General features: G+C 40.2%; 1 protein-coding gene across 1 annotated transcript in view; it reads left to right on the top strand.

Moving 5' to 3' along the window:
• The window catches only part of EML6 (echinoderm microtubule associated protein like 6), a 111,740-nt gene that overhangs the window by 93,793 nt on the left and 3,607 nt on the right, over positions 1-14,340 (top strand). Inside the window, exons 28-37 of the mRNA XM_010004607.1 lie at positions 2,709-2,787; positions 3,675-3,804; positions 4,982-5,080; positions 6,309-6,482; positions 7,143-7,351; positions 7,673-7,830; positions 8,494-8,608; positions 9,830-10,018; positions 11,126-11,298; positions 12,031-12,193. Of these exons, the coding sequence (XP_010002909.1) occupies positions 2,709-2,787; positions 3,675-3,804; positions 4,982-5,080; positions 6,309-6,482; positions 7,143-7,351; positions 7,673-7,830; positions 8,494-8,608; positions 9,830-10,018; positions 11,126-11,298; positions 12,031-12,193 (1,489 nt within the window). The remainder of the gene's footprint in view (positions 1-2,708; positions 2,788-3,674; positions 3,805-4,981; positions 5,081-6,308; positions 6,483-7,142; positions 7,352-7,672; positions 7,831-8,493; positions 8,609-9,829; positions 10,019-11,125; positions 11,299-12,030; positions 12,194-14,340) is intronic.

Here is a 14,340-nt window from a genome sequence, read left to right as displayed (position 1 = left end):
CTCTTGTCATAATATTAAGATGATGATAAGGCAATGAATCCATATGTGTGTGTATATATACATGTACATGTATATATAAATGCACACGACATCTGTGTTTGTGTGTACTGTGAGTAGATATATATGAAAGTGTATGTGTATGTTTCCAAATTAAATCTCATGCTTACAGTCTAGTGATTATCAGTCATGTCATAGTGGTAGTGTTCTCTTGTCTTCATAAAAAATTTCTGCTTGCTCTTGTCATAAATTTTAACTGATATTCCTAGGTAAAAAAAAAAAAAAATGTTAAAATTACCTGTTTCAAAATTCCACTAAAACAGAAAGAAGATCAGGGAGCATACAAGAAAATGATGTGTTATTTTCATAAGTGCTGATTCAAAGGCCTTAGTAAATCTGGGCTGAAATGGCTTTTGCTGTTCGAGCATCACGTGATGATTTTATTTTGTAAGAGAATTAAGTTTTGTAACAATCCCACACCCACCCCCTTCTCCTCCAGTGATTGCGCTGCGATTTGGGCCAGTGCCCACTGGCTCTGATGTAGCGTGACTTGATTGCCCACGTTCTGGGAAAATAAAGGTGCTTGTTTCCCTGGGAACACAAAAAGAACAAGCTGTGCCCTGAGTAAGTTGGCCGAGCAATGAACAATTACAAGGCTAAATTGCAGGCTGAGCTAGGGCAGGAAACAAGCACCCATTGTGTGAAATCCTTAACAATGCTCATGAGGCTGTCAGGTTTCTACCAGTTTCCATCTCCATCACGCACCCAAAAACACACACATGGAGTCACGTTCTCCTTCAGTATAAAGTGTGCAAGAAGCATGGATGTAGCTTCCTTTATTCCTTCTGTCCTGTATGAGCGTCAGTTCAGAGTACACCCAGTGATGCCAGGGGCTGACGTTTCTGAATTTGTAGACTGGTGCACTCTTTAATTTCTGTTTTAGTTCTTGATGGTATGCTTGAACAGCATGTGTTGTGCCACAAAGGAATGACTGATCAACTCTAAAAGTGCTTGTGCATGAGTAAAGTGATCAGAAGTACACCTAAACTGTATTAAGTTTCTTACTTGGCTTTGTTTGCTGCTTACAAGGGGATCAAGGTAACTCTTTGCTCTTTTAATGTCACAAGATCACCTGCTAATGTACTTTGCTGGTACTTAGTGCATTTGCTTGTTTGCTAAGAAGTGAGTTAGTTTGCTTACCTCCAGCTTTGTTCTGTCTTCTCTGAAGCTCAGATTTTCATGCTGCTTGCTCCTTCACTAGGTGCTCCAGCTGTGTAGCAATGTGTTCTAGCTGCGCATTTATTCAGTTGTTGTCTTTAATATTGTCCATAAAAAAATACAATGCCAGAAAAAGCAGCTTCCTCTCAGCAAAAGGGATTCCATTCTTCTGCAATTATTTTTTTGCAAAACAAGAACTAATGGTAATTACCATGTAAGGACAAGAATTGTCTCATTTTCACAGCATATATCACCTATAGCAAATGTATACCTTTTTGAGGTGTTAAACTGTGGAAATGTTTTCTAAATTGGCGTGTTTACCAAAGAAATGGAGCCCAGACATTTTAGGTTTTTTTACTTACAGTCCCCACTGTTGTTTAACCCCATCCCCAGAATCTGCAACTGGAATTTAAAGGCATGCAGTGGGATTTTTGGATTATTAACAGCAACCACCAAGTGGTTTTAGAGCGAGCATTTAACCTTAATATCTAGGGTTTTTCTATCTTTTACTATCACCACTTCTACCCCAGCCTTCCAAGCAATATCTATGTTCTAAGTAAATGATGATCCAACATGATAAAGATTCTAGGCCAGATTTCAGTGGGCTGATTTCTCCAGTCATCCAGTGCCATTGTTGGGCTCCCTGCTGCTATTGACAGAATTAGCCCTCATCAATTCCTGTTATCAGCAAGGGAGAATCAATATGCTTAAATTAACCCCATGGTCATCTAAACTGGGGCATTTGATTTTGTAAGACCATGAACTTCTAGAGGCTGTGCTCCCTCTGCTCCTTCTAGATTTGTGCCTCTTTTTTTTTTTTTCCTGGAATGACAAAATCAAATAGTAGCAGCGAAGGTTATCTGTCTGTAAACACCATTTGCACAAATCAAATTTTGTTTCAGCATATGTTTTACATTTGTCTGTTTAGCTACATTTAGCAGCTGTAATGATATAAAAATGCTTTGCTGGCCTTGGTTTGTTAAATTCAGACAGTTGAATGACTCGTACATTTTAAAAAGTAATACTTTTATCTCTAATATGATTTTGAAAAGATTTTAAGAAAGTCTTGTCAAAGTTTTGTGATGGAGTTTCTCAGGAGAAGCAAGACTGGGGAAAGGTCAACTGCCAGCTGAAGAACAGCCTTTAGATAATTTCTGAAAGCAACAATTTACTATAATTTAGTATTCAAGGATTTTTCCATGGACTAAAAAATTATTATTAAAATAATAATAATAATTCCTATAGGGTGGTTTATTTTATCACTCGTCCACAAAATTTACATCAATGTTAATCCTAGTGTTTCCATCAAAATGCATATTACTTTTGTCAGTTTATTGTACTACTCTAAAAAAAAAGCCAGGCATTAAGTGCATGTGGTTGCAATTGGCCATTTCCTGTTCACATACAAAACATATGTTATGGGTTTGCAGGTTATATTTTGCTTTCAAGCATTTTGATTGTCTTTTTTTTTTTTTTTAATTACTTTGTTTCAGGCCACCAGTTAGCAGAGCTGCTCCTCAACCTGAAAAACTGCAAAAGAACAATATCAACAAAAAAAAGAAACTGGTTGAGGTCAGGCTTAATACTTCTTCATTTGCTTTAGATGTAACATGTGTAATATGTGCTGGGTGAAATTAATCCCTGTTTTGAGGGCAGCTGAAGTCATGTGTAGGTAGAAGAGAAGAGACAGACATTGTTAGAAAGTGCTTTCAGCCCTGGTGATACCACTAGAAGATGCAATGGGACAGCAACCTCTGCCAGAATGAACCTCCTATTCAGGGTGTTGAGGCTTAATTTGAAGAGCAGATAGAGAGGGCTGTAAAGGCAACTTTAACAACAATCCATTAATGATCACTCTTTTTCTGAAAGAAATATCCTTGGCAATTGCTTATTGTAAGCTGAAATTACACCTCCGATTAATGTTTTAATTGTAGAGGATATTTAAGAGTAATTTAATTGTATAGTCTGCCTTTGCAACCTTATAAGAACTTCAAAGTCAGGATTTGGTCTGTTAAAGCTTGGTGGTTTATGAGAATGATTTTTGAAGACTCTGAAGTCTTCAAAAAATTTCACAGTAAAAGATAACTGCAACCACCTGATACCCTATGCAGCTATTAAACTGTGATGGGAAGATAATAAAATTGGACCTTTTTTGTAATTTGTATAACTTTTGAACGGAAATTTACAGAAATTAAGCATTTACAGCTGGCTGAGTTATTAAAGAAATAATAATATAAATGCAGTGCCTCAGTGGGCCAACTAAAGCACCGTAGATAGTCAGTGAGAATGTTGTGCCTCAATAGATTAGCAGAAGAACAGGGATAACTGATTAATTTTTGTTTGATGAATCTGATGACTCTACAAGATGTTTGTAGCTTGCATGTGTTTAGAATGGTGTGTTTGTCGTCTCCTCATTTCTTCTTTCGGTTCACTCTTCCTCTTTCTCTTTCACTGACCAGGAGCTGGCTTTAGACCATGTTTTTGGATACAGAGGATTCGACTGCCGCAACAACCTTCATTACCTGAATGATGGTGCTGACATTATTTTCCACACAGCTGCAGCAGGCATAGTTCAAAATCTTTCTACTGGTAATTCAACTTGAAACAATACTTAGAGATAAAAAAGGCTGTACAAGTAAATTATTTCTGATTGCAGGTTTTAAGTTTATAAAATTCCTCTAACTTTCTCATGTTTTGCATCTTCATAAATAATGCCAAAAAAACCCACATGTAGGTGGCTTTTGTATCAAATGGATAAATTCATCCTGTTCAGGTCATCCTGTAGAGCAAAAGATGAGGTTTCAGCAGGGATGAGGTTCTGCTAGGAAGTGTAATAAAAACGGTTCTGTTTCTGCAGCTGGGCCTTGCTAGAATCCCTGCTGAAGACAGGAATGGCTTTCTCAGAGGAGAGAACTTAGGTTATGGGATTACTAGTACCCCCAAATATGTTAGGAGCAGCAACATCCATTGTTTCATTTTGAGTTGTTTAAGCAAAGTCATGCTCCAGGGAAGGGTACATTTTGATATGATACAGTGTGAAGGGGTAGAAATAATCCCTGCCTTTTGGTTAATGAAAAGGAAGAAAAACACCCAAAATACATTTGACCATAGTACCAATATCTGCATAGTCTCAAGAAAAAAAAATATCTAGGAATTAAAGGAATTTTTACTTTATTTTGTTCCCTCCTGGTGCCAGAGTGAACCAAATGGTCAGAGCAGTACCCTCCACAGCTCTGCTGCCAAGAAGGGGCAGAGGCAGAGAAGCTGTCACATCTGGTGACCTCTGGGGACTCCAGTCCTAGCGAGGCCTCTGACCCACGGAGCTAATAAGAACGGTCGGTCCCATCTGTTCTTCTTGGCCCCTTTCCCTTGGGCAGAGGTTGCAGAGCACAGATTTCACAGGGTTTGGCTCCCCCTTTGGCTTCCCGCTGCTCAAATTTACCAGGAAACTTGAGCCCTGCAGTTCCCAGTTTTGCTGTTTTGTGCACTTACAGGTGGCTACAGGATGATTTTTTGTGCTGATTCCTGGTTCCCTGGACACACAGCTAGTTTGCTAAATATTGAGGGTTTATATATTATGTGTTGATGGTTGCATTCATCATGCATTTGGTGAAGGTGCCTGGCAGCTGTCGGCGCAGTGACTGCCCTAAGGCCCAGCCACCCCAGAGCAGGAGCAGAGCAACAAGCTACCCACGTGTTCTTCGCCTCCGTGGTGGATCTTTGTTCAACACTGTTGTCAATAAAACAAATGTTTGAATTTCATTAGGTAGTCAGAGTTTCTACCTGGAGCACACTGATGACATTCTCTGCCTAACTGTGAATCAACATCCAAAGTATAAAAATATCGTGGCTACCAGCCAGATCGGTAGGTGATTCTCCATATAACAAGGTTTTACTAAAAAATTATCAGGGGCACTGATTTATTTTGGGCTTTTCCATGTTGGAATTTTACCAGGATATGCCAGTGTTACTGTCCTCAAACTCCTTCATTGATTTTTGAAGAGCTGCAAGATTTTCTTATGATATTAGTTTCATCTCTGATTGTGAGTCATTGGATTTTAGAGTTAATTGTAGCACAATCATATTTCAGAAAGCAAACTTTGATAGACTGCCCTAAATCATATCCTTGATCTGTAGTTCATATCATTCTGGAAGGAGACTCAAGTCCTTAACTTCTGTAATAAGGAATTTAACAGGGGCAGAAACTGGTAGCTGTAGATGACCACCTTGACAAAACATCTTTACCAAAAACTTGTCCACAGTGTCAGAGCTCCAGCTCAAAATGCTGATTTCTGTGACATGGAAAAGGTGACTGTTAGAGACCTTTTTTCTACTCTGTCAATAAAAGCCCATGACATCAGTGTTTCTGATTTTGGTTGATATTCTGTATAGCTACAGATTAATTTCACTTTTAAATGTAATATTTTTTTAAAACTGCATGTCTCTAGCATTTCTTTTAAGTACCATTTTAAATACTCAAAAGTACTAAATATTGTTGCGATATTTGTGTATAAAAAACAATATACCCAAAAAAGTTCAACAATATTCCTGCTTATTTATTTTGTTGATTTAATCCACATCCATTTTCAAATTTTACTTTTTTTTCTTCCTTCTGGTGCTGATGCTGGCACTTCAGCATTAGAAACATGACTTATTTCACCTGTTGTTTTCCCTTGGTGCTTCCTCATTTGCCATTGCTCTCACAATGCAGGTGATATGACAGAATTTTCAGGTAAGGCTGATTTGTTTGTGAATTTTAGTCAGCAGAGTTATGTAAAAGTTTCATGTTACCTCGTTTGTATCTGTGTGAATCGCGGATACAAGTGAAACATCTACAGACAATTTCTTTTGCATGAGATTCTCCATAAATGTTATGTTGTTCTTTTAGAATTTGTCTTACTTCACGAAATACAATGATTTCCACCTGTGTTTTTCAAGCTGTTAAGGGCTTGTTTTTATTTGAGTAGTGTTAATCTTAAAACAACAACCCACAAGTGTCTGTTTGGTTAAATGTTCTTGCAAAATGCCTCTTTTGCATAGAAGCTTTCCAGCTGCTGAATTAATTGTCTTGTAATACATCTTTTTGCACACAGGTACAACTCCCACAATTCATGTATGGGATGCTATGAGTAAGCAAACGATTTCAATGCTCCGTTGCTTCCATACCAAAGGGGTTAACTATGTGAACTTCAGTGCGACTGGGAAACTTCTGGTTTCACTGGGAGTTGATCCAGAACATACTATCACAGTGTGGAGGTGGCAAGAAGGTAACTCTGGAAAAATAATTTACTTTTCCTTTCAAGTCTTTGTGGTTTTGCTCTGAGTATCATGGCTCCCTAAGTCATAAAATCAGTTAAAGGAGATATCAAAGTGCTTGAAAATATCAATAAGAAAGTAAGTTTTGAATGTCTGTTATAAATATAAGTTAAGGAAAAATGTTTTTTAATATAAAATTCCATGAAATTAAGGAAAGTATTTCTTTTTCTTCCTAAAATGCTTGAACTTTACATTCTATGCCATAGATAGACCTTTGGGAAGTCATTTCCAGAAAAGAATTATGATCTTCAGAAATGGTGGAAGGGGGAGGGAGAAGTGTCTCAGCTTATTAGATGTTTCCCTCTGTATTTCACTCATTGATGACATACAAAATCTCGGTGTTGTTATTGCACTGTCCAAGGATAGTGATATGAAGATCTAAATCTGTGTTCCCTAAACCTGTCAGGTGCAATGGAATAAGCAGGGACCTTGCAAGTTGCATAAATTAAGATGTTTGATACACTAAATAAAGTTGGGATTTGCTTATCATTCAGCATCTGGAACAGAGTTATCTAATCCAATACCAGATCAATTTATTTTATAAACTCATATTGGACCTTATTTTTGCAGATAAATTTAACTTTCTTTTTATTCTTTCCTCATTGGAACAGGGGCTAAAGTTGCTAGCAGGGGAGGACACCTGGAGAGGATATTCGTTGTAGAGTTCCGCCCAGATTCAGACACTCAGTTTGTGTCTGTTGGGGTGAAACACATGAAGTTCTGGACGTTGGCTGGCAGTGCTTTGCTGTACAAGAAAGGAGTAATTGGTTCCATGGAAGATGCCAAAATGCAAACCATGCTTTCTGTTGCCTTCGGAGCAGTGAGTTCAGATTGCTCGTTACAGAATTTTATAACACATTTTTCTTAAAGCTGCATCAGCTTCCATTGTTGAAATCCATTACAGTGCTGAATCCAGATGCATGAGGTGAATGTGCCACATGCATGATTTATAACATCTCAAAGAAACATCATGAGAGTGCAGTCATCAGACTCATACTCTCAGTACAGAAGGTTTTAATTCCTACATTCATTGCATAATGGACTTTTCTTAGTAAATTCAGCAACTGAAAAAGTTTTCATTGTAGTTGAACACAAATGCCAAGGTATTTATTATATGAGAGATCACTGCTATTTGTTTCAGAATAACCTTACATTTACTGGTGCCATAAATGGAGATGTCTACGTCTGGAAGGATCATTTCCTGGTCAGACTTGTGGCAAAAGCTCACACAGGGCCTGTGTTTACCATGTACACAACTCTTCGAGATGGACTCATTGTCACGGGAGGAAAGGAGAGACCGTAAGACATCCAACCTTCCTACAGTGCACAGCTTTTGTCTCCTGTGACATCTTGTATTTATCCAGTCCCCAGACACAGAGTGCTGCTCAGAGAAATGGTGTCTGTACTGCAGCAATCTAGATTTTACATCATGTGCCCAGGGGTCTTAGTAAGTGAAGGACTAGTGAGTGGGACACTCAGGGCTCACAGTAACACACACTAGGCACAAAGAACATAGGGAACCTCAAATTAGCAACTGATATGAATACCTGCATAAGCTCCTTGTTTCCAGAGCTTCTGCCAGGCATAAATGGGGGTTTTCTTAATTTTTTATTCTGTAAGACTACAGACTGGTGGAAACTCTTCAAGTTCTTCTGTTTACTAGAAGCAACATATTAGCAGAGCTCACCTTGGTGACGGAGATTTGAGATTAAGTGACAAGAGAACAATTTGTTTTTCACTGACTAGGCATGATACTGTTTCAAACATAGAGTGTGATAGCATTTAAATGTTTGCTATTTACTTCCCACTGCACAGCAGTGGAATGTCTTTATATAAAGTAGAAGGTGATTCAATGTGTGTTGTATTATTTAAAGAGAGAATTACTGATGGGATTTACATGTGGGATTTATTGTAGCCCATGCAGAAGGAAACATCTGGGTAACACAACACACTTCTTTTCAGCACTAAAGAAGGGGGAGCTGTGAAGCTGTGGGATCAGGAGATGAAGCGGTGCCGGGCATTCCAGCTGGAGACAGGGCAGCTGATTGAGTGTGTGCGCTCCGTCTGCAGGGGAAAGGTGAGGGACCTGGGCAGAGGTCAGCTGGCACCATACCTGCACCTTCTGCTTGATGGAGGGTGGGTGGGAAACACAGGGGAGAAGACCTCTGTAAAGGTGTGGGAGGAGGCTTGTCTGCCTATCCAGTGGCATTTCCTTACATGTCTTCCTGAGCTCAGTCATGGGCTTTCATTTGTGTGAGGACCGTGTTGCTGATGCTTAGTGATGCCTTTCCTCCAGTCAGCAAGGAGAGGGAAAGGCCTTTGAAGGCCTCCAAAGGGCAGTGCTACATGTAGGAACATGTTTCACCAGGGTAGGACCTCGATCCTGCCTTTCTTTTTGAACGACAAAAGGAACCTGGATAACTGCTTTACAAGGTTTGTTTCTCCAAAATGTAGACACAGCTTGGCAGTTTCAATGAGGCAGAACACATCCTAGTTTGTTGATTTTTTTTAAGTCACAAATAAGGCAAGTTGCCACTGATTGAATTTAAGTTTTGGTAAAGTGAAAAACAGTAAAGTAACTGAGTGATCTCAGGTTATAAAATCACTCTTGCACACATTTGAATTCCAAGTGCTGTGAAAGGAGGGCATAATGATGCAGGACTTCCTAGGATGGGTTTCTGTCCAACCTCATACTTCATTAAATGGTCTCTATTTAATGCCATATATATATCACGTCTCAGGAATTTGGTGTGCTCTTTGATAACAACCACGCTGAGGAATGCTGTTGTATATTTCTAGTCAAATAGCCATTAGTCAATTCCAAACTGCACCTACGGATGCCTTTTCCAAGTATTTGCCAGGAAAGCTCTTGCAGTGTGGACAATGACCATATGGCTAGAGTAGATGCAAGGTGCTCTTAAACAGTCTAATTGGGCCTAAACCCCTGGTTTGATTTATTTTTTATTGCCTAAATTTTGTATTTAGTCACCTTAGAGGTATGAGAATCACACTTTGCCAAATTGTATGTAAACATTTTGATCTGAAGTAAAATCATGCATGGCAAGATAGAAATCTACCACAATCACCCAACAGTTAACACCAGAACATGGTATCAGACCTCAGAATATCCAAGTGACTGTGTTTTGCCCTCCTGTTTTTAAGGTCCTACATGAACAAGCAGTATAAATCAGGATGAGTTATCAGAGGTTTCTGTAGTACATGGGTACTTCACTGCTACTGACACATTCTCTGTTATAGTGACAACCCATCTTGTGTTCTTTTTTTTGGCTTCAAACAGGGGAAAATTTTAGTGGGAACAAAAGATGGAGAAATCCTTGAAGTAGGAGAAAAAAATGCTGCTTCAAACTTACTGATTGACTGTCACATGGAAGGGGAAATCTGGGGCTTAGCAACTCACCCCTCCAAAGACATGTTTATCTCTGCAAGCAATGATGGAACAGCGAGAATCTGGGACTTGTCTGACAAAGTGCGTATCGGGAAATTGAAAAGGATATGATTAAAATTGTAATTTTACCCACCCATGCACATTTCCAGCTGTACAATGTGCCAACTACCGAGGCACCTTTGAGCAGCCATGAGAAGAGAGCAGCGTTTCTCTTCTGGTTTGGTACAGTTTGTTTTATTATTATTCTTTCCTGCCATGTGGTGATGGAAAAGGCAAGTCCTTGGTGAGGTATCCTGCTGCTCTTTCCAAAAGCAAGCAATTTGCAGAGAAATGCAGTCATTTAAAAGCACACGTGTGGATGAAGTGCCTTTTGTTGTGTATTGCTTATTTTGATCTAAAAGTACGGGCTGTAGTGGATTAAAGAAGCATTTTAATTCCATGCTGAGAGACTGGGTGACACAGATTGTCCTCTCACTAATACACAGTCCCCAACAATAAGCCTGCCTTACAGGAAACATGGCTCCTCCTTTACAGAGCCTTTCTTTAGAACCCATCATGTTTATATGTGTAGTGCAGGATCTTTTTTCCCCAAGTCAAATTGTGTAACAACCACAATTTTTAAAAGATAATGAATAAATACAACATTTTTTAAATAACAAAAAGGTTTCTGTTTATGCTAGCCTACATGAAGCTTTTCAGAATGTTCACCTGAGCTAAGGGATAATTTTTAATATGGAAAATAGATTTAGTCTAAATTCAATCAGGTAAGGGAAGATGCAAGAGCATTCTAGTATGTTTTCACATAGCAAATTAGATGGGGAAAAAACCTACCCTGATCAGGCATTGTAGAAGCTGGAAAAATCCTCTCTCAAACAGAATAGGAAATAGATTTTCAGCCTTTTCTGCTCAATAGTACTCTTTTCTGATGTAAAACTTTGTCACCCTGCAACAAGATAGATGCAAACATGAAGCTTGAACCTGAATTGCATCTATACATTTGAAGTCTGTGTTGAGACATATGCCTGGTGGGATGTGATTTTTGATGTGAAATTTCAGATTTATATTTAGAGAAAACTACAGACAATTTGTTTTTAACAAGTGACTTTTGTGCTTTGTGTTTGGAAGCTTTCCACCTGCTCGGTAGTTTTCTCCAGGGAAGATATGAGCCTATTGCTTTTGTTTACACAGAAACTGCTGAACAAAGTGAATCTAGGTCACCCAGCAAGATGTGCTGCCTATAGCCCTGACGGGGAAATGGTCGCCATCGGCATGAAGAACGGGGAATTCGTTGTTTTACTTGTCAACAGCCTTAAGGTTTGGGGCAAAAAGCGTGACAGGAAGTCTGCAATCCAGGACATCAGGTATGTCAGAAATTGTGGTTAAGTTCTCTAAATATGCAGTTCTTAAGAAAAAATCCATTGAGTTCCAAGTTGATTTCCAGAAGTTTTGTAACTCTGTATTTGTTGAAACCTGCTTGGAATAATGAAATTTACTGGCTGACTGGTGGATTTACATAGAACTAAAGCTTGTGTGTCTTACATACCCAGCACTTCTCCCTCCTCCGTGATTAATTCAGTTATATCCACTTAAATAGAGCTAGTAATTTGTACACTTTGAAGCTGTGATTATGGGAATTAATACTATTATTATAAAATTTAATAATAATTTTACTAAACTAAGCTTTATGTATTGATAATTGTTTATAGAAATATATAAATGAATAATCATTATGTTTACTGTAATGATGATTACTAGTGCATTATTAAAAATAAATATTTAATAATGTGATAGTTTTAACTGTTGCTAATTGCTATTCCTGTGGCTTTCTCACCACTTATTAGTGTGACTCCATGCATATTCTGTGCACTTCATGCAAGTGCACTATTAACATTAGTTAATCTTCATAGGATGTCCTCCATCTCCCTCATCTATTACACATCAAGGTTTGGTTTGGATTCTGTCTTGCTGTTGATAGAAGGCTTTTCTTCTTTTCCAGTAAAAGAAAATTGTTCTTTTGTGTTGACATGAGAAGTAAAAGAAAACCTGGCACAGAAACACTGACTGTTACCGCTATTCCATGTCTCTTTGTCTAGGATCAGCCCAGATAACAGGTTTTTGGCAGTGGGTTCACAAGAACATACTGTAGATTTTTATGACCTCACTCAAGGTACAACCCTAAACCGAATAGGCTACTGCAAAGACATTGCAAGTTTTGTCATACAGATGGATTTTTCAGCAGACAGCAGGTACATTCAGGTACGTACCATGGAAAGCTTATGGGGAGGAAACAGGGATCGGGACAACAACAGGTTGTGGTTGGTGTCTAGTACAGGCCACCTGATCAAGTGGAGCCTATTGAAGAAGCCTTCTTGCTCCAGCTCAAGGAGACATAGAGATCACAGGCTCTCATCATGCTGGGGGATTTCAACCACCCCAACATCTGTTGGAAAAGTAGCATGGCAAGCCGTAGGCAATCCAGGAGGCTCCTGGAGTGCCTTGATGACAACTTCTTAAGAGAAATTGTGTCCTACCCAAGGGAATACGTTATTGGACCAGAGGGTCACAAATGCAAGTGAACTCACCATGGATATCAAAGTTGAAGGCAGCCTGGGCTGCAGTGATCATGCACTAGTGCAGTTCACTGTCCTAAGGGACATGAGGCAGAGGAGAAGCATAGTCAGGACTGCAAACCTTAGGAAAGCAAACTTCCAGCTCTTCAAGGATTTAATAAGTAGGACCCCATGGGAAACAGTGCTTAGGGGCAAGGGAATAGCAGGGAGCAGAACAGAGCTGGCAGATCTTTAGGGATGCTTTCCATAGAGCACAAGAGATCTCAATTCTTGACTGTAGGATATCAGTCAAGGTAGCAAGAGACCAGCATGGCTGAGCTTGAGATCTGCTGGCCAAACTAAAAGGCAAGATGGACCTACACAGGCACTGGAAGTGGGGACAGGTACCCTGAGAAAATTATAGGGATGTTGCCCAGTTGTGTATGGATGAAGTCAGGAAGGCCAAGGTGAAGATGGAGCTGAACTTGGCAAGGGATGTAAAGAAAAACAAGAAGGGCTTCTACAGGTATGTAAACCTGCCTGACCAACCCAGTGGCTTTCTACAATGGAGTGGCTGCATCAGTAGGCAACAGAAGGCCTATGGATGTCATCTGTCTGGACTTCTGCAAGGCCTTTCGCACAGTCCTCCAGAGCATCCTTGTCTTGAAGTTGAAGAGATACAGGTTTGGTGGGTGGACTGTTCAGTGGAGAAGGACTTGGCTGGATGGTCACATCCAGAGGGTAGTAATCAATGGTTTGATGTCCAGATGGAAAATGGTGACAAGTGGTGTCCCTCAGGGGTCCGTACTGGGCCCAGTGTTGCTTAATATCTTCATTAATTATATTGACAGTGGCATTGAGAGCTCCCTCAGCAAGTTTGATGACACCAAGCTGGGTGGTGCAGTCAATATGACAGAGGGAAGGGATGCCATCCAGAGGGACCTGGACAAGCTGGAGAAGTGGACCCAGGTGAACCTCATGAGGTTCAACAAGGCCAAGTGCAGGGTCCTGCACCTGAGCCAGGGTAACCCAAGATATGAATACAGGCTGGGGGAAGACACGCTAGAGAGCAGCCATGTGGAAAAAGACCTGGGGGCACTAGTGGATCAAAAGCTGGACATGAGCCACCAATTTGCAATTACAGCACAGGCCAACCACATCCTGGGCTGCATCAAACAAAAGGTGGCTAGCAGATTGAGAGAGGTGATTCTGCCCTAGTGAGACCTCACCTGGAGTACTGCATCCAGCTCTGGAGCCTGTGCACCAGAAGGATGTGGACCTGTTGAAGCATGTCCAGAGGACAGCTAAGAAAATGATCAGAGGGCTGGAGCACCTCTCTTACGAAGACAGACTGAGGGAGTTGGGGTTGTTCAGCCTGAAGAAGAGAAGGCTCCAGGGGGACCTTATATTGACCTTCCAGTACCTGAAAGGGGCCTATAAGAAGGCTGGGAAAGAGCTGTTCACAGGGGCAGGTAATGACAGGACAAGGGGTAATGGTTTCAAGCTAGAGAAGGGTAAATTTAGGTTGCACATTAGGAAAATGTTATTTAATATGAGGGTGGTGGATCACTGGAAAGGGTTGCCTCAAAAGGTGTGGAGGCCCCATCCCTGCAGGCATTCAAGGTCAGGCTTGATGGGGCTCAGAGCAATCTGTTCCAACTGGAGATGCCCCTGATTATTGTAGGGGGTTTGGACTAGATGACCTTTAGAGGTCACTTCCAACCCAAGACGTTCTATGATTCTATGACTCAGGCAGACCCATGTTTGTATTTATGGTGACTTACCTGTTATCAGGCATAGTAACAAGATGGAGGTAGGAAAGGCTGAGGAAGGCTTTCCAAAGTTGTTCTGAAC

The sequence above is a fragment of the Chaetura pelagica genome, unplaced genomic scaffold, assembly GCF_000747805.2.
Source record: "Chaetura pelagica isolate M959 unplaced genomic scaffold, ChaPel_1.0 scaffold171, whole genome shotgun sequence".
Taxonomy (NCBI): Eukaryota; Metazoa; Chordata; class Aves; order Apodiformes; family Apodidae; genus Chaetura; species Chaetura pelagica.
This window is presented reverse-complemented; position numbering and strand designations above follow the sequence as displayed.